This window comes from Eupeodes corollae, chromosome 2 (genome assembly GCF_945859685.1).
Source record: "Eupeodes corollae chromosome 2, idEupCoro1.1, whole genome shotgun sequence".
NCBI lineage: Eukaryota > Metazoa > Arthropoda > Insecta > Diptera > Syrphidae > Eupeodes > Eupeodes corollae.
This window is the reverse complement of record NC_079148.1, coordinates 6824398-6850126: the sequence shown is the minus strand read 5'-3', so window position 1 is coordinate 6850126 and position 25729 is coordinate 6824398. Positions and strand designations below refer to the sequence as shown.

At 35.5% G+C, this 25729-nt stretch overlaps 2 protein-coding genes and 1 long non-coding RNA gene across 4 annotated transcripts; 2 read left to right on the top strand and 1 right to left on the bottom strand.

Annotated features, from left to right (window-relative positions):
* Positions 1 to 5080: 5080 nt before the first annotated feature.
* LOC129945676 (uncharacterized) lies at positions 5081 to 6222 on the bottom strand. The gene is made up of 2 exons (XR_008781507.1): positions 5980 to 6222; positions 5081 to 5898 (listed from the first exon to the last, which is right to left on the bottom strand). It is a non-coding gene; the product is annotated as an uncharacterized LOC129945676 (long non-coding RNA).
* Positions 6223 to 13300: 7078 nt separating this feature from the next.
* On the top strand, positions 13301 to 19629 carry LOC129947281 (bifunctional arginine demethylase and lysyl-hydroxylase PSR). The gene is made up of 5 exons (XM_056057791.1): positions 13301 to 13523; positions 13692 to 14050; positions 18318 to 18662; positions 18733 to 18921; positions 18987 to 19629. Exons 1-5 carry the CDS (start codon positions 13451 to 13453, stop codon positions 19227 to 19229), a joined length of 1209 nt encoding a protein of 402 aa, XP_055913766.1. The 5' UTR covers positions 13301 to 13450; the 3' UTR covers positions 19230 to 19629.
* Positions 19630 to 22416: 2787 nt separating this feature from the next.
* On the top strand, positions 22417 to 25684 carry LOC129944292 (coatomer subunit beta'). 2 transcript variants are annotated; one of them, XR_008781411.1, is made up of 3 exons: positions 22417 to 22951; positions 23014 to 25516; positions 25577 to 25684. XR_008781411.1 is itself a non-coding variant. In XM_056053639.1 (2 exons), exons 1-2 carry the CDS (start codon positions 22597 to 22599, stop codon positions 25458 to 25460), a joined length of 2802 nt encoding a protein of 933 aa, XP_055909614.1. In that variant the 5' UTR covers positions 22417 to 22596; the 3' UTR covers positions 25461 to 25684. The 2 variants fall into 2 exon arrangements, 1 of the variants encoding a protein (XP_055909614.1); XM_056053639.1 differs by having other exon boundaries at positions 23014 to 25684.
* The last annotated feature ends 45 nt before the right edge of the window (positions 25685 to 25729 follow it).

The following is a 25729-nucleotide window of genomic DNA, read 5'->3' as shown; positions in this document are numbered from 1 at the left end:
TCTTCCATTTAACGGTGTGACAAACAAAGAACTATTAAGTACATCCATTAAAATTGATTGCTTGGTGCAGCATCATTGGCTTTTATTTCTTTAAGATCAAGAGAGTGCTGCCGTTCTTTTTAATGGTAAGCGCTATTTTACCATGCTGACTAATTTTTTCGATGACATTTCCAATAAGACGGTGAAACCTGTCATACGGCGGCGTGTTTAAGTATCGTTTAGTTGCAAAATCAATTTGATGACAATATTTTTTCTCGATTACCTTTAATTGGGCCTTAAGTCATTTGATTATACCGTCAACTAACAACTAAATTTATTTTAAAAAGAAGTGACAAATTGGATGCAAATTTATAAAAAAAATAAGCTCAAGCTATGTTTCACGTAAAGTGACAGAATTAAAACAGAAACATAAGTCTTGACAACCGAAATGACAGATGGATTGGAAAATAAACATTGGAAAATTCATAAAAAAAGGATGTTTGGTTATGAATTAAAAAATCAAATAACAGATTTAAACCCTTGTGAACAAACTGCCCCTTAATTTTCAGTTCCTCTTGCTTTGCTTATTCTTTGTACCGGCCTTTTCTTAGCAATATGAATAAGCTTGAAAAATGTAATTCTATCTCTTGTAATGTATGTAGTAAAGTTAACCAGCCTTGACAATTAATTAGGTATATAATTCTAAGAATTAAGTGCGCACAAAGTAATCATTGTTGAGGAAGCCGGTTTAAAAACATAAATCTTCTACTTGATTTATTTAAGAAAGATGCATTTCAATATTTTGCACATACAAATAAACGAAACTAGTAAATACTAGATTTTATATTATTATTATTATTAACATTTAATTACAAATTAAATGCTACTAGTTATGGATCTTTAATTAATTAATTGTATTTCAAAATAAAAAATGTAATTGTTATAAGTCAATTGATTTTTTGAGAGATTGAGCATGAAAAGAGAGGCCAAGTAGGCGTGATATATTTATTGAGTTGTTACAGACAGGAAAAGTTGGTGTGCTGGTAGGTTATGGTATTGTGACCTTACCAAAGACAGATGAAATGTGTCACTCTTGCTCTGGATATTGATCGTTTGTAGATTGGACGTCATTGTGGAGTAGTGGTTTTGGTAGCAACTTCATTTAAGATTTTGTTCTTGTTGATGATTTGGTCGATGCATCTTTGAAGGCCTCTCTTTGAGAATGTGTCAAAGGTGACAACAGGTAATGTATTGCTAGATCTCGTGGCTTTGTCGGCGTGTTCGTTGCCTGTTAAGGACTATTCACATGAGGGCGATTAACGAACAGGGAATTAAAAAAAAACAAATGGGATTTGAAACATTTAATACATTTAAATCCTAAATTTCCGTTTTAATTGTTAAAATAAGTGAAATTTAAAAAATCAACTTGTCGTCATGAATTGCAATCTGGTGTTACAAACTGTCAAACTCTATTCGCGTTCCACATAACATCCACACTGGAATGAATTAATTTTTCGTGAGCAAATAACCTTAAAATTGTTCTTAGTATCGAAACAAATGAATTATCAAAACAAAGCGTCATTGGCGACGAATAAAAAATGTCATGTGAACAAAATGTCAAAATGGACGAATGTTCGTTCATTCACCGGTTGTTGGTCGCTCCCATGTGAATAGTTCTTTATGCCAATATGACTTGGAATCCACCTAGTTTTAGCTACTTGGAGTTCTTAAGCACGTATTTTGTTGATCAGTCTGCCTTTTAGGCTTATTTTGGGTTTAATACAGCTCGAAGAATTGAAGGACTGTCGGGTAGAGAACTTGTTTAAAGTTTTAAGCAAAGTGCCATTGTTTTTTGCTCCAGCAAATGAAGAGTTTAAGGTTTTACAATATTTCTTCATATGTAAAATAGTTTAGATTCTATTGTTAGTGTTAGACTCATTTGGAATATCTCAAGAATTCTGGCATAGAGACAACTACTTGATTTAAAACTTTAATCACACCAAAATGTAGACTTCCCTATGTTAGAGCAAATCTGAAGTCATCTTACAACAGCAGTGCAGTGGAAAAATTAGCAATTTGAGAAAGGTGCCTTGGTTTTGAAGAAGAATGTCAAAAAACTCCTAAGAAATCCTTTTCAGGATTGACAAATTTTTGGAATTCCCAAGGATTGTTCTGCAAAAACTATTTCAACTCTCAATATAAGGAGCTATGTATAACCAACAAGAAAAACTATGAAGAACTGTAGGCATAAAAACTTTCAACCTGCAAACTGCTACAGATTTTTGGAAACTTGAGTGGGAATTGAATTGAAAAGAAGAAACTATGCGCAAACATTCTATCCACTCATTTCAAAAAATTATTGCTATTGCTATGTGATACCTGGATTCAAAACCGAAATCCTAGATACAGAAATTACAAGATACAAGAAGTTGGATCAACTCTAGGATCTCTTAAAGATGTAAAAGCGTCGGGTGCGAGTGGGCTAATGGTATTTCTGTTCAGTTCTATAAAGACGGATCAGTCTTGCTAAAAGAACGCCTGGTAACGCTTTTTTAATGGAGTATTTAAGGGGGATATTTTCGCCGTAATTTTATCGATATATACAAAAGGGTGTAACAAACTTTCGTGGAATTTCTTTGCTTAATTTGACATTTACAACTCTGTTCCGGAAGCGACTCACAACAAATTGCAGTTCAGAACCTGTTAAAAGGCGCTTGTTAAGGCTTTAAAACAGATTACTCTACAATCGATAACATTTACATTCTCAGAAGCATAGACACACCATATATATGGTTGTTAAGTAGAGAAGAAAATTGTATGTATTCGATATTCACTTCAAAGCAGCATTCGACTCAATCAACCGAGGTGCTTTATTCTGCTAGCTTTATTGTCTGGACATGTCTCTCAAGTTCGGACTCGTCCTTCTCAGAAGATCTCTGATAATAAAATCATTCACAGAACGAAAAAAGTTATCCTATTGACTATTTTGGTAGTCAATGACAATTTGGTAGTCAATTTTCAGCCGATAACCGCGATAGTCAATAGAACAATTTCGGTTGTCAAATTTTTGTACAATTTGGTAGTAAATATGACAACTGCGGTAGTCAATATGACAACTTTGGTTGAAAGAATTGAAACTACGGTTGTCGTATTGACTAACACGGTAGTCAATATGACAACTATGGTAGGTAGTCAATATGAAAACTGCGGTAGTCAATATGACAACCACGGTAGTCAATATGACAACTGCGGTAGTCAATAGGACAATTGCGGTAGTCAATATGACAACTGCGGTAGTCAATATAACAATTCTCGATAGTCAATTTTGGTAGTCAATATGACAACCACGGTAGTCATATTGACTGCGGTAGTCAATAGGACAACTGCGGTAGTCAATATAACAATTCTCGATAGTCAATATGACAACCAAATTGTCGTATTGACTACCGAAGTTGTTCTATTGACTACCGCAGTTGTCATGTCATATTGACTACCCAAAATTGACAATCGAAAATTGTTCTATTGACTATCCAGTAGTCAATTTTTAAAAATAAGGTTGTCATATTGACTATTTTGGTAGTCAATACGACAATTTGACCAAATTTCAGGTTGACTATCGACGATTGTTAATATGACAACTTTTTTTTTCTGTGTTGTTGCGAATTATCCAAAAACATTACAATTTATGACGAATAGGGTATAAAATAACTGCTGTTGGAACTTAAAAATCAACCTAAAGCATCTTGCACATGAGCTTCAAACTGCGAACTGTGGATGTTCTCATATTTTGACTTTTCTTTCACATGAGCATGAGTTTTATTTTTATTCGCAGACAGCGATGAACTGTCAATTTTGTCTCCATATTTTCCTCAGCCATGACCTTTCACACAAGAAACAAAACAAGAGTATTATAATTTTGAGGTTAAGTTTCGTGCGAAAAATGTATTCTTTGCATTGTGGATGGTATGTGGAATGCGAATAGAGTTTGACAGCTCGTAGCAGCCACACAATTCGTTACTACCAAATTGTTTTTACAAAATGTTCTTGTTTTAGAGAACAAAATGCAAATTTTATTATCCCTACATTAGTGTCAATTGGTTTCTTATAATTTAAATGTATTTTTGTTTGAAATGTGTAAAATTACGTTTGTTCGTCCATTCGTTCGTTCGTTGTTTGCTCTCATGTGCAAGGCCCTTAAGTTGATGATACTTAACAAAGGGGGTGCACGAATGGCATCAAATGAAAAGTAGAATTTCAACGGAGAAGATATGGAATGTGTTAACGAACATGAGTTTGAAGAAACATTTTATCGAGAAACTTCAAAAGGCCACAACAGCAATTAATATGTTATGGAAAAAAAATGCTTCATGAAAGCCAACACAGCTCACAGTAGTAAACATAAGGTATTTAAAGCAGTTGTAGAAAGTATCCTTTCGTATCCTTTATGTACAAGTTTACAGCGGCGTGGTTGAGAAGTGTGGTATCTGAAGCAGTAGGGTCTGTGTTCAGAACAACTTAAAGTAGACTTAACCATAATCGCGCAGAAAGAAACTACTTAAGAATCAGAAGGATGGAGACGGAGAGTGAGGTAACTGGCGCACATTTGTCTAGTACAAGCAGAATTTGCATAAAGTGACAAACAGTGGCAGTTAGAACAGCACATAGGACTAGGCAAAGAAATATTCGATTCCTTTTGAAGCGTTAAGTTTATGCCACATAATCCCGAAATTTTTTTGACATTAATTTTGACATATATTTCAGTTCAGTGCAGCTCAATGAAATCATTGTAAACCAGTGCAGAAAAGAACATTGCCCATTAACTGCAGACGCCGTTTTACAAATTTAATTTTTCTACATATAACGGGTGTTTTTTAGAGGTATTGATTTGAAATATTCGGTTCAACAAGAAACGTCAACAATTCAAAATTTGTTGCCCTTAGTTTAACATGCAAGTGTTTTTGATATTCAAATAAGGTTTTATGTTTTAATATGAAAGTACATAGAGCACTTCTTGTAAAATACTTTATGTTAAACTTGTTTTCAAACAAAACTGATGAAAATATATTTGATGCTCTTGAAAATCTTAAATAAAAATATAGCATATTTTTTTAGTTTATGTTTTTATTTATCACTTTGTACTTTTTTCAAAATTTTGAATGTAACTATTTTATAAACTTTGCTCAGCTTATTTCGCTTAGACATTCTATAAACAATTATTTAACTAATTTCACCATTAAACAAAAACATTTCTAATTTTTAAATTTATCGATTTTAAATTTTCATAAACTGGTAACAACAAATTATAGCGCACACGTTTTACATAAATTATAGGATCTTAACGGCAACAATAACATTTTCCATGAACAGGTCCATCATATGAGTATTTTGGTCCATTGCCACATTTTTGGTCACGAGCTCGCCAATCATTTAGCCAACAATCTCCCTTACAACTAGCTGCACTAATTCCAGCTCCTGCTGCTGATACCACAAGACTCGTCGCTGCTATCGCTTCTGCAACCACAGGTTTTGCCTTAATACTGCTAATCGACAGCAAGACGACAAACAATGCAATAATCCATTTGTTGTTGTTCATTGTAGATATTTTTAGACAGAAAACAAGTCAATACTAAATTAACTGTGGAGAGTAAGTGTATGTAATTGTGAAGAAAATTCACCCGACGACGTGTCTTATCTTTTAGAGAGTTTAAGAATTTTTGTAAGCTACTCAAGAACTTTCATGGCTTTTATAGGAAAACTTTTGAAAAAGGCGATTAAGCATCGTATTACAGATTTATAAATTGAAAAATTGATTTGTAAAGAAAATGTATATGTACATATAATAATAAATAACTTATTACGACGCTGCAAACACGGAAGATCAGTGCAGGTTTAGACATATGCATGACACATTTAAGGCTCCTATAAATTTTGATTGAAAAAAAAGTTTTATTCCACAGTTAGTTTTTGCTATAAATTTATTTTAATATTTTTTAGACGTACATTAATTTCATTAACAGCTTATTCTTTTATGTCAATAACTAAATAAAATGTTTCACTGATCTATTTTTTAGTTTGACACAATTCCAATGACAGATTATTGACAGATTTCTGGATTTCAATCATACAAATTTTCAATAATTGCTATAATCGACCTTTCAGAAATAAATTATATCTATAACTGGCCTCTTATAAACATTTTGCCTCTTGTGTAAATTTATAAATTGAATGTAATATAATTACAACTTCTAACTTATGGGAAAAGTGATTTAATTATTCCCACTGTGGCTGTGAGAAAGACGACTAAGTTTGAATTGCATGTGTAATAAATATAATAATGATTTGTATCAATGTGTAAATAATAGTGTATTGTTATAAAATTTATTAATTATTGTGTTAATTACATATATCAATGAGTAAAGTATAAATGTTAGTTAATCTTTTAATAAATTTTACTAATTCCTGATTAATATGGGTGCTGGTTGGAACCTGACATACGGAGTGTTTATCCATTAATTAATTGCAAAATCAATTAGGTGACAGTTTTGTTTTAAGACTCTCGATTACTTTTGATGGGGCTTTGTCAAGTCATTGGTTTATATTGTTAACCAACCATTCTTGAAAAATTAGAATGCAATATCCAATACGACTGGATTTATTGGAAAAAGTAGTGACAAAAGAGAAATTATGTTTTAAAAATAATAACCATGAAACTATGTACCAGTTTATAATAATACAAATTTCATTCCAACACTTTATTTCTTTCTTGTATTAATATTTAAAGTTTTTAAACTCAAGTTGATTTTGAATCAAGGGACAACCAAAATAGAGGTCAATATTTTTAATCAAGCTTTGACAACAGAAATGACAGTTGGACTGGAAAATAGAACAAACACTGGAAAATTCATGATTGATTAATCAAGCTAAAAAATAGCAAACAAATGTTTTGTAATTATTAAGGTTGTTTGATTATGGCTTACGAAGAAGTTAAAAATTTAAACCCATCTGAAGAAACTGGCCCTTAATTATCAGTTCCTTTTGTTTTGCTAATTCTTTGAACCGGCCCTGTGTTAGCAAACCTTGTTTCTTTCAATAGAAATAGAAATGTTCCTATAAAAGTTGCAGATGCCGCACATCAGTAAAGTTAAAAAGAAATACCTATGCGGGAAACCCGATCAGCTTTATTCCGATTTATAATTATTCAAAATCAATTTGTCGTGAAAACCCAGACTGGCTTTGCTGATAAAGAGAATACGCCATAAGAAGATGAAAGATGTGTGTTACAGATGTAAAAAGGTTAATTATTGTTAAGAAAATGATAAAGCTTCAAACATGTAGTGTATGTAGTAATGTTAAACAGCCTTGACAATTAATTAGGTACATAATTCTAAGAATAAAGTGCTGAGAATGTAATCATTATGGAGAAAGCCGGTTTAAAATCATAAATCTTGTACTTGATTTATTTAAGAAAGATGCATTTTAACATAAAAGTAAACAAAACTAGTTACTACAAGATTTTAAAAAATGATTACTTTATACACATAAATTCAAGAAAAAACTTATTTTAGTAGACTTACATATTTTTAATTTTCTGCGCAAAAAGTAGAATGGCTTATGTAAGTAGTTTTGAACATTTACGTCAGACGTCAAAATGAAGAACACCGATTAAATGAACATAAAAAATCTTCACTTTTCTTCCCAGAATAATCCAATACAACTGGTTTAACGCAACTAGGAATAACCATTTTAACTTAACAAAACTTAACTAATAGAAATTTACAACGGAAGACGCCGTTTTTCAAATGTAATTTTTATAAATTATGTATGAAGGTTTTTTGAGAGGTATTGAATTTTAGGTTGAGAACACTGTTTTAACGAAACTCCATTTCGTCAGCTGTCAAGTCATTTATGTATATAATAATATAATAGACTAAAAAGATTGCCGTTGACCATAAGCGAATGATGTTTTGGCGATTAAACTCATTTTTGGTTACATTTATCATCAATAAGAAAAACAACTCCGTATGTGGAATGATGGTATTCCTCAAGTATATGGCTAAGTTCAAAAACGCAACTAGTTGCAGAAACCATGCCGACAAAATTCGGGCAATGCATTTACGAACAGAAAAACAACAATGAGGCAGATATACAATATCAAAAACCAGTTCATAAAAGTCATCAAATTAGCCTATAAAAAAGTATGACAGAAATAACTAATTTTTTTTTTTTAGTTACGCGGGTCTTGTTTTCTTTAGTGCCTTAACAAAATTCTTTCAAAGTGTCTAATAAAACTGTTTTATTAGGACTTATTTTAAATGTTTTGAATGGAACAAATTCATTAATTTATTCATTTCTATGAAGTTTAAATATTATATTTCAACTTATTAATAACAAATCATTCTAGTTTTAGACAAAAATTTAATAAATATTCAATTATTTTACCTACTCATCTTGTTCTGACATTTTCCTGTAAAGCGGCAACAGAAATACAATGACTGCAGGTTTGATCGCATTTCATCTGTCAGACTGTTTTTTTTTTTTAACAGAGTTAACGACTTCAATAATGGAGTGTATTTACATTTATGAACGCAAATCTTGCATTATAGCTGCATTTTTACATTAATGAACTTACCCTTGATACGTAAGTACCGAAACGTTGTTGCCCATATACATCCACACAAGTTAGAAAAAGTCATCGACAATCATATTTAAATTATAACGCCAGAAAATTATCTTTAAAATAAATTAACTTTCATGTCAATTTAAAAAATCAACTTTTCTATTTCAAAATTATGTACCTACAAAAAAACACCCTTTATAACAGCCTAATTATATAGCACACAACTTTACAATTTTTTCAGCTGATTTAGATATCCGTAGGGCCGGTATACATAAATTTAAGCTAATGTAGGAGTATTTTATGGGTTGCATAGGTTGTCAAAGTAGTACCCGAGGGATGATGGTTAGTGCGTTGGACTGTCATGCCAGAGGTCTTGGGTTCGATCTCTTCCTACGCCATCTAAAGTCTTTTCACGGGTACTGCCTCTGGGGAGGAATTGACAAATTCTCCAAGAGAAACTCTTGTCATGAAAAAGTGCTTTCTCAAATTAGCTGTTCGGATTCGGCATATAAACTGTAGGTCCCCTCCATTCCTGACAACATTACTCCCACACAGGAATGGTTGAGAGTTGTTAGTCACTAGGCCCTAGTTCTCAACGGACTGTTGCGCCACCCAATTTATTTATTTATAGGTCGTCAAAATCCTAAGTTTCAGACACTAAAAATGACGAGTCAAGTTACCTATCATCTTGATAGGTAAAATAAAAACACACTAATGATTTTCAAATATTTTAGATGCTCATCAGAACTTAACGAAAATCAAACCTCTTTTGATATTGCCTATAATGCATGTTTTGGTCACTCGTCATTAAATTTTTAAATAAGTCCATGTTTTCTTACAATAGTTAAAACTTTTCTAGTACTGTAATTGATGTTGCTATATAAGTTAAGTTTTTAACTAAAATGCACTAAAATAATTAAATCCAGCGCTACTAGTGTTATTGCTCTCGCTAAAACGGAAACACACTTTCAACTTTGTCTTTTTAATTTCTTTGATAATTTTAATTTATGGTGAAGCGATTAAAGTTGTGTTCACCGAGGTTTTGTCTAGATCAGAACAGCACAGGACATCACAGTTTCGTGAGAAACGTCAAGTTAGAACAGTCAGTTAAACGCCAGTTGTCAAAAAAAAAAAACAAATTGCAAATTGTGTGAATTTTTCGTTTCTCGCTTATTTTTTTTGTTCATTTGTTTTGTGTTCATTGTGTTGTTACTGTGAAAAATATTATTAAAAATTATTATATTAACATTTTATTATTATAAGATTTTATTTATTTTAATACAGTAGAAATATTTTGTTTCATTTTAACCTCTTTCGATATTCAACCGCGTATTTGGTGAACACTGCACAACCACAGTCTTTCCTTCCCCGGATGTCAATTCAATTTTATGCATTTTTTTCAATTTATTTTACAATTATTTAATTAAACAAATTAAAGAAATTGGCAAAATAACTTTGCTTTAATTTTTTTAAATCACGAGAAAAAAAAACACAAAGCACAGCCAAATCAAAACGTAAACAAAAAAATGACAACTTCGATTTTGACATTTCTCACGAGTCTGTTCTAACCTAATCTGACTCAAAAGCAAGAACAGAAAATCCTGTTCTAAACTGTTCTAGATTCGTCAATGAACAGGAAAGTAGAACAGTTCAGCACAGAAAAAACCTCAATGAACAGCAAAAGCAACTTGACGTTGCCACCTACGCCATGTCGTAGCTATTCTCTGTTTCTCTTGTTTTTTGTTTCCATCTAGTTTTCCAAAAAAAAATCTCTTATTTCTTTGAGTTCCTCATAATTCGATATTTGGGAGTTCTTGGTATCTTTTACGTTTACGAATTTACTTTTTCTGAATTATTTCTATTCTTTATTTTAAGTTGTCATTGCATCTAATAAATGCATTCATTTGTATAACAACTGTGATAATTCAGAAAATTATGGCAAACAATTTAGAGAATTGTTAAAGAAGAATTACGTTTAACTAAATCGAATTTTAAGTTCTTACAACTTACAATTGTTGTTATTTGATATTGGTTTCTAAAATAAAAACAAAGAAAACAATAAGAAAATCAACATTTTGGTTATTTTACTTGTGATTATGGTGTCAATAATTAGTACTGTCTTGTCAAAACTTATTGTTCCAATAATCCCAATTATTTCGATAATTATAGCAGGCACTTGTATAAACGACTGCTGACTTAACAATATGGAAGCTCGAATTTCAAAATTCGACTATTTGGGTGCTAAAAAAGAATAGTCCTGTTTTCGGGACATGTTAATGTTGTCGATGAATAATTTCACAGTTGATAATACAACTCTTTGACAGATAAATTAGAATATTTTGCTAATAATTAATGTTTCGTAAATTTAATTTCATTAAAAACATTTTATTTAAATTTAAATTATATTTATTAAGAATACATCATTTATTGAATAATAAATAAATTAATAAAATGACAAATAATCCAAAAAAATGTATTTTTCAACTACTTCTAAGCAAATACTTAGTAACAAGTAAAAAAAGACCTGGTGACATACACATACTGTAAGATCTTATATTATATAAAATTATATATAAAATTGAAAATTTTAATTTCTTTTCGACATGCCAAATGAATATGTCAAAATTGATTTTTCACCTGTTAATATGTGTTCTTTATTTAATTTCTTCAAATACGGATGCCTTAACACCTCTTCCTTACTGTTTTCGGTGTGGTATTGTTTCTCTTGATTTACTTCGTACACACTTTGTGTCTATATTTCACTAATAAATACACAAACTTCAAGACGTCGTCGGTTTAAGAAATCTGTCATTTTAATTGTAAAAAATGGGACACAAATCAGTATAACGATTCGATTCATTGATTGACATAAAAGAATCAGCTGTTCAGGAAAATAAATTTCTGTCAGAACAACATTTTGTTGGCGAAATAAATAAATAATTGTATGCATTTGGAAATACTATTGTTGATATCTGGTAATATTTTTAGACAAATTCAATTGATAGTTTTTTTGTACAAAGATATAAAATTACAAAAATACTTAAAATTAGTAAAAATTGATTTTTGACTCAAATATCTCAAAAGCGAATAATTTAAAATTAGCTTAAGTGCTTATTTGATCTCATTAAAAAAACATTGTTGTTAATTTTAGGTTAATTGTTAAGCAATAAACTTGAATTCTTAATAAAATAAATTTCAATGTTCTTTAAATGACAATTCTGTGTATGGCAAAAAATAATCATTTTTAAGGTTTGAAGTACATATTATTAGTATGTGTCACATGCCTGGTTCTTTGTTGCATTTAAAATATCAATGTATTATCAAAGATAACAATTCCAACTTAGTTGTTAAATGGTGTGTATAAATTGGAGAAACTTTAAGTTGCTGACAACTTAGTTCCATAGTGGGGCCAGGCGTTATTTTACAGAAATGAAATGCAGATTCATCGCCTCCTCAGAACATACGTAAATTAAGTTGAAACTTTTTTACCTTAAATTTCTTTAAAATAAAATTTGAAATAATGAACAAATTTCAATAAAATTGTTGTTGAAACAACAAAAAAAACGTGGAAGTAAATTTCAAAATGAACCATTTCTTCGTGTATTTTTCTGTGAAAAAGTAAACATACAAAATAATTAAAATATAAAATTCTTTTTCTTCAATATTATTTATTTGTGCATTTGTGTTAAATAATAAAAACTTCTTTAAAAATTCGTGCTACTATAAAGGAAAGTTTTGGCATATTTTAAGTTACTAATTTGGTCAGTTTATATTTCGAACATCTAAGAGATTTCCGCTATCTCAAATATATAAATAAAATTTCTCATACAAAAATGAGAACTTTCAGTTGTGAGATTTCTGAGAACAGAATTTTTATGATTCGATTTCTCAAGAATTCTCCACTGAACAATTCAAAAAGGATGGATAGAAATGCAAAGCTTATTTGTTTTGCTAGATGTAAATGAACAGTAAATTGTAATTATATTTCATTATTTTGCTCTTTTAACATGCCTAAAAAAAATTCTCAGAAATCTTATAAATATAACCTGGCCTATTCTAAAAACAAGATTTTGTGTCTGTTAAAAATGTATGTAGTTTATATGGGCTTAATGTGATTTTAAACTAAACCAAAAATTTGATTTATATCACTTTTCTTCTGACGGGATTTTATTTCTCTTCTGGATAATGACATTTTTTAATCACACAAAAGCGTTCTACTGAATATGGACTGCTATCAGCAAAGTACAGGTTAATGACATGGAAATCTATTTCTTAACGCTACTAGCCCTTTTGTAGGTTCAGCGGAAAAAGAAAAAAGGCTTTTAAGCAAACACGCAACAGATGGCGTTGAAAATTAATTACATTTTTTCCGTCAAACCTTCAAAAGTTCAAACATAGCTTAGCAAATGGAATTACATTTAAGGGGAGTTTCGTAAGAGAGTTAGTATCGATAACCAGTTTATTTATATCAATGATGACCATACAATCTTGAACAACTCTATTTTTGAGAATTACTACCCTAAAAAATGTTGTGCGATGAATTATCCTCGTGAAGTTCAAAAAATAACTATAACTTCGAATGCGTTCAACCTAAATTAATTTTAAAAACACCTTCTGGCAATGCTCTCAAATCACCGCCATTGCTCATTTGTTGAACTGCACGCACTCATACTCAAATGCATTCAGATTCAACAAAACCTAAACCGTCAAAAGACATTTTTCATTTTCATCTTGACCGTGCAACCAGATTTTCTTTGGCACGAAATTCTTTTTTCTTTCTCCAAAGGAAAACTAATTTTTAAGTATTAAATTATTCAATTTATATTAGCTAAATTATTATTCGAATTAAGTACAATGTCTGAGGAATTTAAATTGCCACGCCGTTCGCGAAAAAGACTGCGAGAAGTTAAAAGAAAAGCTCGACCAGGTAAGTGTGTCGCTGTCGTTGTCGCTGCTCTTGTCAAACAAAAATTTATTGCAACCGATTTTGCGATGGGTGGTGATGGGTGCTCCGCTGTCCGTGGGGTTAACCTAGAAACAATATTATATAGACAAAACTAAATGCTGATGTATTATTTTTTCGGTGTATTCTCAGAACTAAACGACAAAGAATCTTGGACTGCTCTTCGATATGCAGATAGTTTCGAACGATTTACCCAATTCACGGATAATGTAGATCGAATTGATGCTAATTGTGTTGATTGTCAGGAGTTCATTGAACGCTATGAGAAACCGTACCTACCCGTTGTAATTACGGGCGTCCAAGATGGATGGAAGGCCCAAGAGAAATGGACCATGAATAGATTGGTCAAGAAGTATCGAAATCAAAAGTTCAAATGCGGCGAAGACAATGAAGGTTACAGTGTCAAGATGAAAATGAAATATTATGTGGAATATATGAAGACAACATTGGATGACAGTCCACTTTATATATTCGATAGCAGCTTCGGAGAGGTAAGTTATCTTCTTCGTTCTTGTTAATATAATTTTTATATTTGAGATCTTATTTATTTATTGGAGACGCTATGCGTTTTCAGTTGGATATCTCACAGAAAGGCATAAATAGGTAAATTGAATACATTTGTTCGCGTTCAATGCTTAATGGATCACAACTTTCAATGTGCCATGGGATAATTATTGATGGAAAATGTGGTGTAAAAACGTTTAGATTTTAAGACAGGGATTCAACCTAGGCTTGACAGTCATACGCACTAAATTGTACGTCACAGGAAACAAAAAGTCTAGACAATAAAGTTTTTGTTCTCACATCTTATCGTTAACCTTAGAGAAACGCCCTTTTAAAAACAAGAAGTAACGGGTGCAAAGTGGGTTTCTCAGTAGTGGTAAGAAAACTGGAATCGCGCTACAAATTGGGTTACAGATTGCAAAGAGGATCGGAATAAATAAAGGAATGAAGGTTGATGGACAAAGTAGAGAAAGTTAACCGATTATTTTCGGCTCCCAATCTCCAGACATTCTAACCCTTCGTTTTCACTTATAAGTATTTCAAATCAAAGAATATGTTCTTTCTTGAAACGCTTATTTCGTTTACCGAATTCCCCTGCAACACATGAAATCTACACGGAGCTGGGTATGACTCCAATTTATATTAGAAACCTTAAAGTCAATTTCCCGATTTTTTTATAAAGACTAAATCTCTGTAATTCAATTATGACATAATAAAGTTATGACTAAGTGGACAAATTCGTCAGCATTTTTTCCCATAATCTCAACTGAGTGAGCTATTTACTTACTTACTTAAGGTGGCGCTACAGTCCGGAGACATGAGTCTAGCTAGCTCGGTCCCTAGCTAGCTGTCTCCAGTTTCGCACGCCGAGTTGGTTGAGGTCTTCACCTAACTGGGTGCGCCACCTTAGTCCCGGTCTTTCTCTACTGGGCTTGAGCGTTGATGTCCATTTGCTCTACATGACCTAGCTATCTAAGCCGTTGGACTTTTATTCTGCTAACTAGGTCAGTGTTGCTGTACAGTTCGTCGTTATTCTTCTCCTCCATTCTCCATCTATGCGTACGGAACGAAAAAGCACCCGAAGAATTTTTCTCTCGGAGCATCCTAAGACGCTCACATCTTTCTCGGCTCCCTAAATGTGAACCGTGATGATGAGTGTCTTATAGATGGTGATTTTAGATGCTCGAGAGAAGACTTTAATTCTCAATTGCCTTCTAAGTCCAAAGAAGAAGCGCTGGTGTCGTTGTCTGTGTTAATAGCGGTGCCTAGGTAGATAAAGTCCTTAACTACCTCAAAGTTATAGCTGTCCATGGTGACGTTTTGTCCAAGACGTCGTCGTTCAGTGTCCTTTTTTGATGACAGCATATACTTGGTCTTGCCCTCATTGACCACTAAACCTATCTTCTTCGCTTCCGTCGCAATGCTCAAAAACGCTCCACTGACATCACGCTTTGATCTTCCAATTATGTCAATATCCTCTGCGTATCCGAGTAATTGGATGTACCTTTGGAAGATTGTGCCTCTAGTGTTGACGGTTCAGTTTTGCACAATTCTTTCCAGAACGATGTTGAAGAAGTCGCATGACATTGCATCGCCTTGTCTAAAACCTTTTTTGACATCAAATGAATCGGTAAGATCTTTTCCGACCTTGATAGAGCAGCGTGCATTCTCCATCGTCATTCTGCACAAACGGATAAGTTTGACAGGGATGCCAAAACTAGACATTGCTCTGTAAAGCTCTTCCATATGGATGCTGTCGTACGCGGCTTTAAAATCGATAAAGAGATGGTGGGTATCGATTTGAAGCTCCTGGGTTTTTTCCTAGATCTGCCGTAGTCTGAAAATTTGGTTGATAGTGGACTTTACTGGTCTGAAGCCACACTGATAGGACCTATCGGGTTGTTGACGAACGGCTTCAGACATTCACATAATTCGGCAGAAAGGATCTTATATGCAATGTTAAGGAGATTGATGCTTCTGTAGTGGGCGCAATTTAGAGGATCTCCTTTCTTATGTATGCAGAGATACTATGCAGAGATTCCACTCATCGGGCATGCTTTCTTTCAACCATATTTTGCAGATGAGTTGGTGCATGCTCCGTACCAAGTCATCGCCTGCTGCTTTGAATAGTTCGGCAGCGATGCCGTCAGCTCCAGCAGCTTTGTTTGACTTAAGTTTAGATATAGCTATCTTCACTTCGTCAAGGTCGGGTAGGCGGAATTGTTGATCTGCGTCACCGAGGTTGAGTGGTTCTATCTCCCTTACAGCGGAATTCGGTTCGTCATCGCCGTTATATAATTTGGAGAAGTGATCTTTCCATATTCTCAGCATCGACTACGGTTCTACTACGATGTTCCCCTGATCGTCTTTACAGGCTTCGGTTCGTGGCTTGTACCCTTGGGAGGTTTTTTTTTACCTTTTCGTAAAATTTACGAACCTCATTCCTGTTGTGACATCCCTCTATCTCCTCGATCGCACGCTTCTCATGCTCTCTTTTTTTCCATCTAAGAAGCCGGTGTTCCTCTCTCCTCTAGTCCTTTTGTGCAGCGCCGTTTTGTATGCCTCTTGTTTCGCTGCGTGCGCTTGCCGGCATTCGTCGTCAAACCAGGGGTTTCGCTGTGGTGGCCGTGTGAAACCTAGCACCTCAGAGGCGGCATCTCTGATGGCTGCAAGGCAATGTTGCAACTGGTTTTTAATGCTTAATGCAGAAAGCATAGGACTCCTTAAGAGGTTATTAGAGGCTCCATCGGAAATGGACATGGCAGTCTCTTGCGATTGTAGCCGTCTAACGTCGAATCTTCTCACAGTACTTCCTTGTTTTGGCTTGGATCTGCATATCTTTAGCCGTACCTTGGCTACAACGAGGTAGTGGTCCGAGTCAATGTTGGCCTCTCGAAATGTTCGGATATCCTGGATACTGGAGAAGTGTCATGCATCGATCGCAATGTGGTCAATCTGGTTGCAAGTTGATAGATCAGGAGATTTCCATGTGCCCTTGTGGATATTGAGATGTGTGAACTGCGTACTAGCTACCAGAACGACTCGGCCCGCAGTAAAATCGATCAGCCTGAATCCGTTGCCGGAGGTGGTTTCGTTCAGGCTGCATCTCCCGATTATGCCACCAAAGATGTCTTCTCGTCCTAGCTTGGCATTAAAATCTCTCAAGACAATTTTATTGTCATAATCAGGTCACTGCTCATGTCTTGTCCAAGAGCTCGAAGAATATGTCTTTGGTGTCTTCATCTTTCTCCTCTGTTGGGGCATGAGGCTTATGTTGGCGAATTTAGCCTTGATGCGGATTGTCGTGATGCGCTCGCTCACACAGTTTAAACTCAAGACTTTTTGCCTGAGTCTAGTTCCAACAACAAATCCACACCCAAATAGACGCTGTCTTTGTTCTCGGTAGCAGTCGCCGTAGTATACATCGCAGTCTTTTAGTTTGCGTTTGCCCGGTGCATCCCATCGCACTTCTTGGATGGCTGTAATATCTGCCTTGCAGCAGTTTAGGGCTTCCGCTAATTGTTCGGCTGCAAGTGGTCTGTTAAGGCATCTAACATTCCACGTACATATCCGAAGTTCGTTGTCCTTATTTCGTTTGCGTGGGTTGTCAAAAGTGAATCCGTCCGTATCCGAGGCTTGTTGGTGCTTCGCAACTAATGTATTTTTTTACGTAATCAGGAGGTCACCCCGACGGCACAACCAACAACCTGGAAGACCAGTTCCTTAGTATAACTCCAAGGACGGGGAGCCGGATAAACCGCTCCTTTTAGGCCTGGGCTTCAAATCAGTCGTAGAAGCCCTATAAGGTGTTCATTAAGTAGTTCAACCTTACTGGAACTGTAGACGCCACCGTTGAGGAGAGGTGACTTAGTGAAAACACCTCTCCCCCTCTCTCGTTTGCTGCCCACAACAATTTTCCACTATGGCTGGAACCCGATCTCCAGTTGTGGTACTAGGCTCCCGATGTTCTCCACGGGGAGATGAGAGTAGGAAAAATTATTTTGTGTTAAATAAAGTTTTCAATAACTAACTAACTAACACTCAATCCAATTCGAAGAATTTTAAGCCAATTCTGTTCAAGATATATTCAATTTTTTTACCAATTCTTTATCCCTCAGAAGAATTATGTCCTGAACCCCTAACAATTCTTCATATTTAAATTTTTATCTGTTTTTAAGTAGTTTTTAAGCACACTTTAGAAACTACTCCTATTATTTGATGGAACACAACTCATTTTATCTCTTTATCTTTTAGCACCATCGTCGAAAAAAGCTCCTAGACGACTATACTATTCCAAAGTATTTTCAAGATGATCTTTTCAAGTATTCCGGAGAAGATCGTCGTCCACCGTATCGGTGGTTTGTTATGGGACCAGCTCGTTCAGGAACGGGAATTCACATAGATCCACTTGGGACAAGTGCCTGGAATGCACTTGTCTTCGGCCACAAGAGGTGGTGCCTTTTCCCAACACACACACCAAAAGAATTACTTAAAGTCCAGGGATCTGTAGGTGGGAAGCAGCGCGATGAGGCAATAACCTGGTTCAGTGTAATTTATCCAAAGACAAAAAGACCCGATTGGCCAAAAGAATATGCTCCAGTAAGAATTTTATTTGAAATTGTTTTATAAAGTTTGGTGGTACTTAATGGCAAGAAATTTTCTATTTTAGATAGAAATATTACAGGGGCCAGGAGAGACCGTTTTTGTGCCTGGAGGCTGGTGGCATGTTGTCCTAAATCTCGACGACACAGTTGCTGTTACACAGAATTTCTGCAGCAAGACGAATTTCCCCATTGTTTGGCATAAAACAGTTCGTGGGCGACCAAAGTTGTCTCGCAAATGGCTTCGTATTCTTCGAGTAAGTCTTTTTGACAAAAACAAACACAAGATTTGATGTAATTTTATGTAATTAAATTTTTTTAGGAAGTAGAACCTGATTTAGCAAAAATGGCTGAAAATATAAATATCGACCAGAGTACAGGTTTTGCATCGGACAGCTCAAGTAATTCTAGTTCTTCATCGTCATCTTCGTCGTCCAGCAATGAGGATAGCGATAGTTGTTCAAATACCGATAGTGGTCAAGAGAGTCTCACTGCCAAGAAAAAGAAAAAGCGACGCATGGGCGGGAATGGTAGTAGTGGCGGTGGAATGTCGGCACGTTCTTGATTATCAATGGCAAGGGGTTGCCAATACAACTGTTGTTCGGTGTTCCCTTCGAATTTTCAAAAATTATACATTTCCTAAGTTTGATTTATAATTCCGTTTTCCTTTTTTACTTTTACTTTTTCCATTTACTATTTTTGTTTTACATATTTTGAAACCAAAACTATTATTATTATGAAATCAAATCAAAACTAAAAGAATATCAACATTTTTTTTTACAATAATCTTAGAACTATTTTCTATTTTCAAGATTTATTTAAAAATACTTGTAGTGCTGAACAAAAGTTAATAGTATATTGTAAAATTGTTTATGCCTTTTAAATAAGAAATGACGAATTATGTATATGTATTATTTAATTTAAAACAAATCATGTTAGAATAAAAAAAAAGATAACAATTTTAATTTGATTAGTTTTTAATGATTTGTTTAAACGGCGAGATCTTTGGCTGCGAAGGCTTTTTTAATTCGTTGTCGTATAAAGGGCTCCCAAGCGATTTTATCTTCGAAAGTGTTTAGAGCTTTGTAAACACTGAGGTATTCATACAAGTAACGATACAAATGTCCACTTTACAGAAAAGTATAATTTGAGCGTATTTATGTTTTGATTTAATAATTTGTTTTCCTTTGCGGAAAATTCAAAAATTACTTTCTTTTAACTTTCCACATCAATTTCGTAAAAATTTAATAAATTTATCGACTGCATACAAAATATCCCATACCATAGGTTTGTTCCCAAGACTTGTGGGCAGAAATTTTTGGTCTGTAAACTTTTGAAGAGTGAGGATTAAATTCTCTCAGAAAAAGGACAACTGCAAAGAAAGTAGGAAATGCGAGTCAAACCGAACGGACGGCGAAAATGACAACCAATTTACGTACCACAATTTGACATTCCAACAATTTTTGCGATAGAAATTCGTTGTTCAAAATTTGTTAGGAGGGAAAATTATTTTACTCTCTGGTTAGGGCTCCCTTGTCCCTTCTGCAAAAAAAAGTACAAAATGTGTGTAGTGTGGAAAGGTATTTATACAACATTTGTGGACAATTGTCAGTTTGGTCAAGTTTGGGAACAGACCTAATTACGGCAATTTGTCATATTGACAGAAAAATACCGTTATGGACGATGTTCACATTGAATTTCTTTTGAAGTGACTAGATTTGACGTTTTATCATTTTATTTCGACCATTATATTTTTTTTAATTCAAATCTGCTTTGTTACTTTTACATATCTTTTTAACTTTTAAATGCTGAAGAGATAAAGTGCTATGATGTCAAAGTGAATCTTCTCAAAACAGTCAAGCATTAGGAACTTTTCCATTTGCAATTTTTCGTTAAAAATTAGTTTAATTTGATTAGTATCCTAAAAACGAATGTATACATGCATGAGTAGTCAATACAATAAGATAAAGGGTGTTTTTTAGTAATATGAAGGGTTTCTATGGTTTGACAGTTTTAGAATGAATGACATTTCTGTTCAGTAAGGTTTGACAATTGATCATGAATCGTTTAAAGCAGGAAAAAATCTTCCAAATTGTATAAATTTACTTTGAAACAAAACATTGTAATCTGTTCTCGAAGTTAATAAAGCACTTGGTTAATTTTATGGTGCTTATTGATAAAGCTCGTTTTTGGTTAAATGGCTTTATCAATAAGAAAAATGTCCGGATGTGAACTTGAAGACAAGATAATCGCCAAATAATTAACGAATAATTGATCAAAATTGACTGCTTGGAGTGGTTTACTAAATGGTGAGTCATGGCGAGGACCCATGACCCTTTCGAAATAACGAATGAGCTGTCGTAACAACGAATGTCGAGTGCTAACTTATTATACCTCGCGCTTAACCATCAATTTACTGACAACTTTATTTACACAAGTAGTCATGTTATTTGGCAATCTGGTTTGTGTGACTTAAGGCTTTCGATTATTTCTTGTATGTTATTGTTGAGTCATTGGCTTAGCCCAAAAAACCAGCAACTGTTGGACCATTGAAAGCCAATATTCTGCAACCATTGACGCCATACGGCGAAATTTATAGGACAAATTAGTAAAAATTGAGCTGATAGATTGGACTATGTAGCTCGTAGTTGAAAAGTTAAAGACATAAAGCGTGCCAGAATATTTATTTAAGACCTTATTCCAACAGCATTTTTATCTTGTTTTATTATTTGTTGTTCTCAACAAGATTAAAACAGAAGTTTTTGAATGATTAGCACTTTGCTATTCAAATTCGAACAAACACAATTGTTTGATTCGTTAAGGTTTATACATTATTTTGAATTTACAACGATAATGATTACAGAATCCGATGATTAGAACGCGGAGAGAATCAAATGTCAATTAATGATAATTTCACCACAATATAAACGTCAGCATTCACTCTGTATCCATCTCCAATTCATTTATTGAATTCTTTAATCATCATAACTCTTTTAAAGAAAATTGGGCACCTGCTGTGAATCGATTTTGTTCCAACTCATAAAATTAAAAATTAGTTTTGATTTACAACTTTGTTCACCATTGACAAAATAAATTTTTCAAAATTTCAAGAAAAGTTTTAGGGTCAATAAACAAATTTTTATAGCTCTTTACCTTCATTTTGATATCAATTTTTATACCGAATTACACGTGGAGAATTGTGGGAACAGGCAGTACTACACACTAACTATTCGTCCCGAGAAAATCTTCAATTAGCCTATAATTACTACATGGTGGACAAGGGTTTGTATATATATGAATTAACTTTTTCGATGGGTTTTATTTTGAAATCTAACATTTTGATATGACTTTCATTTAGATGACAGTTATAGCTAACATTGAATTAAATTATTGAATCCTATCATTGAAATTTGTTTGATCATTGAAAATGTCTGTCATTGAAATACAAAACCCCTGGCTGAAATTTTTCATTGGAATTGTATAAATTTGAAAAACAAATTAGTAAAATGGTATGTTTTATTTGTTTGACAAAATAATATGATAATCATAATAATCAAAATAAATCACATCAAAATATCAATTCAAAATCATTTTCCAGATTGATCTCAACGATAACCATAACAGGCCCCTTATTTTAAAAATAAATTCAAATTACTCTGAACGCAACCGTCTACTAAATCTACTACAATTCTCATTTTGTACCAAAACTTCCAACCTATCAGAAATTCAATTGTCAAAATAATCGTCATTTGACGTTTCTGCTGCTGCAAAAGCAAGAAAAGTGAAGTCAGACATCTTTGAACTTTTTCTAATTCTTCTTGATGAATTTATTTTGTTATCGCGGTTGAAAGGTGTAAAGAATTTATAAATAAAAAAAGCACAATTTAATAAGAAATTCGATCACTAAACACAACTAAACCTTAAATAACATCATGCCGCTTAAATTGGACATCAAAAGACGCCTAACATCTCGCTCGGATCGTGTGAAATGCGTCGATATTCATCCGGCCGAGCCGTGGATGTTGTGCGCCCTATACAATGGCCACGTACACATCATGAATTATGAAAACCAACAATTGGTGAAAGACTTCGAGGTTTGCGATGTCCCGGTGCGTTCGGGACGGTTTGTAGCTCGCAAAAATTGGCTCATCACCGGATCCGATGATATGCAAATCAGAATATTCAACTATAACACTCTGGAGAAGGTGCATTCGTTCGAGGCGCACTCAGACTATATTCGGTGCATAGCTGTGCACCCAACTCAGCCTCTGGTTTTGACCAGCAGTGGTAAGTAGTGGAATTGAGTTAGTTTTGTCGAGAATTCGAATACAATTTCGTCTAATTTGCAGATGATATGTTGATAAAACTCTGGAATTGGGAGAAGCTGTGGGCCTGCCAACGGGTCTTTGAAGGCCACACGCACTACGTGATGCAAATTGTGTTCAACCCAAAAGACAACAACACATTTGCGTCGGCATCGTTGGATCGCACAGTGAAAGTTTGGCAATTAGGTTCGAACTTTGCCAACTTCACATTGGAGGGCCACGAGAAGGGTGTGAATTGCGTCGATTACTACCATGGGGGTGACAAGCCTTACTTGATATCCGGTGCGGATGATCGCATGGTAAAAATCTGGGACTATCAGAACAAGACCTGCGTCCAGACACTGGAAGGCCACGCTCAGAACATCTCCGCCGTCTGCTTCCACCCAGAACTACCAATTGTGTTGACAGGATCCGAGGACGGGACTGTGAGGATCTGGCATTCGGGAACCTATCGCCTCGAGACATGTCTGAACTATGGATTTGAGCGTGTTTGGACGATTGCCTGCATGCGAGGAACAAACAACGTGGCCCTGGGCTACGATGAGGGTTCCATCATTATCAAAGTCGGTCGTGAGGAGCCAGCCATGTCGATGGACGTGATTGGAGGCAAGATCATCTGGGCCAAGCACTCGGAGATGCAGCAAGTCAATCTGAAGGCCCTTTCTGACGAGACAGAGGTCAAGGACGGAGAGAGGCTGCCGGTGGGAGTGAAGGACATGGGCGCCTGTGAAATCTACCCCCAAACAATCACCCACAATCCCAATGGACGCTTCGTTGTGGTGTGTGGGGATGGCGAGTACATCATTTACACATCCATGGCCCTGCGTAACAAGGCCTTTGGCTCGGCGCAAGAATTCGTGTGGGCTATTGAGAGCAATGAATATGCCATTCGGGAGAACAATGGAACTGTGAGGCTCTTCAGGAACTTCAAGGAGCGCAAGAGCTTCACCCCAGAATATGGCGCCGAAAACATCTACGCTGGGTACTTGTTCGGAGTTAAGACATCGTCCGGTCTGGCCTTCTACGATTGGGAAACCTTGCAGCTGGTGAGACGCATTGAGGTCCAGCCCAGGAATGTGTTTTGGAACGAAGCTGGAACGCTAGTTTGTTTGGCTACAGATGACTCGTACTTCATACTCAGTGTTGACACAGGAGCCATAGCCACTGCAATAGAGACCAAACAAGGTCTCGAGGACGATGGCATCGAAACGGCATTCGATGTTTTGGGTGAGGTGAACGAGCAGGTGAGGACTGGTCTCTGGGTGGGAGACTGTTTCATATACACAAATTCGGTCAACCGCATCAATTACTATGTCGGAGGGGAAATCGTGACCATCTCGCATCTAGACAGGACCATGTATCTGCTCGGCTACGTGCCCAAGGACAACAGACTCTATCTGGGCGACAAGGAGTTGAATGTCATCAGTTTCTCACTTCAGCTGAGCGTGCTGGAATACCAAACGGCTGTGATGAGACGAGATTTCGAGCGAGCTGACGTGGTCTTGCCAACGATTCCGAAGGAACACCGCACACGTGTGGCGCACTTCCTGGAGAAGCAAGGCTTCAAGTCGCAAGCTCTGCAAGTGTCCACAGATCCCGATCACAGGTTTGATTTGGCTCTGCAGATCGGCGAACTCGAGGTGGCTCTCAAATTGGCCCGTGAATCCGAGAATCCCCAGAAGTGGTCTGCCTTGGCCGATGTGGCCTCGCGAAAGAACAACATGGCTCTGGTCAAGGAGTGCATGCAGAAGGCGAACGACTTCAGCGGTCTGCTTTTGCTTGCCACCAGCTCCGGCGATTCTGAAATGCTGAAGGACTTGGGAGAGGCCGGCTCAGCACAGGGCAAACACAACATTGCATTCCTTTCGACCTTCCTGCGTGGCGATGTTACAGGCTGCTTGAACATTCTCGTCGAAACAAATCGCCTGCCCGAGGCGGCGTTCTTCGCTCGCACATACATTCCAAGCAAAATGCCAGAAATCGTGGCATTGTGGCGCGAAGAGTTGGCCAAATTCAATGAAAAGGCTGGCCAGTCGCTGGCCGATCCAAGTCAGTATGAGAATCTTTTCCCCGGCCTGAGCGATGCCTTGCGGGTGGAGGAGTTCCTGCAGAAGGAGCAACAGCAGGTTCTGCCAGCTCGGATCGCATCTCAGGTCCCATTGAACATCAATCGCAATCCATTGGAGGAGATGAGGGCTGCTGAGGAGAAGGGAATTTTCGATGGCAACAAACCCGTAGTCGATGTTGCTGACCACAAAAAGAATGATGATTTCATTGCCGCCGAAGCGAGCGCCAGCGCTAGCGCCAACGCCGCTCCTGTTCCACCGGCAGCAACAAAAGCTTCCTCCCTCGACTCAGAAGATCACAGTGCGGATGATGATCTGGATTTGGAGATAGACGGGATGACTCTGGACGAAAATATCGATACGACCGATGTGAATCTGGATGAGTTCTTAAGCGATGATGATTAGGACTACACAAAAATCAAGAAATATATTAAATTACCAATTGAACCATCGAACTTGAGGTAACTTGGAAGATGGCTACTTTAAGTTTGAACTCATTGTCTTAGCTTGTATTTTTCTAGGATACAAACCAACTTCGTAGAGTCTTTCATTTCGTTTCGTTACTTTTCTTTTTGTTTTCCAGAAGAGAAAATCTTTGCGCAAGTCAAAAAAGAATTCCTTCGTTTTTTTTTTTAAATATTTCTCTCAATTCAAAATTGAAGCCATTTTAAGAA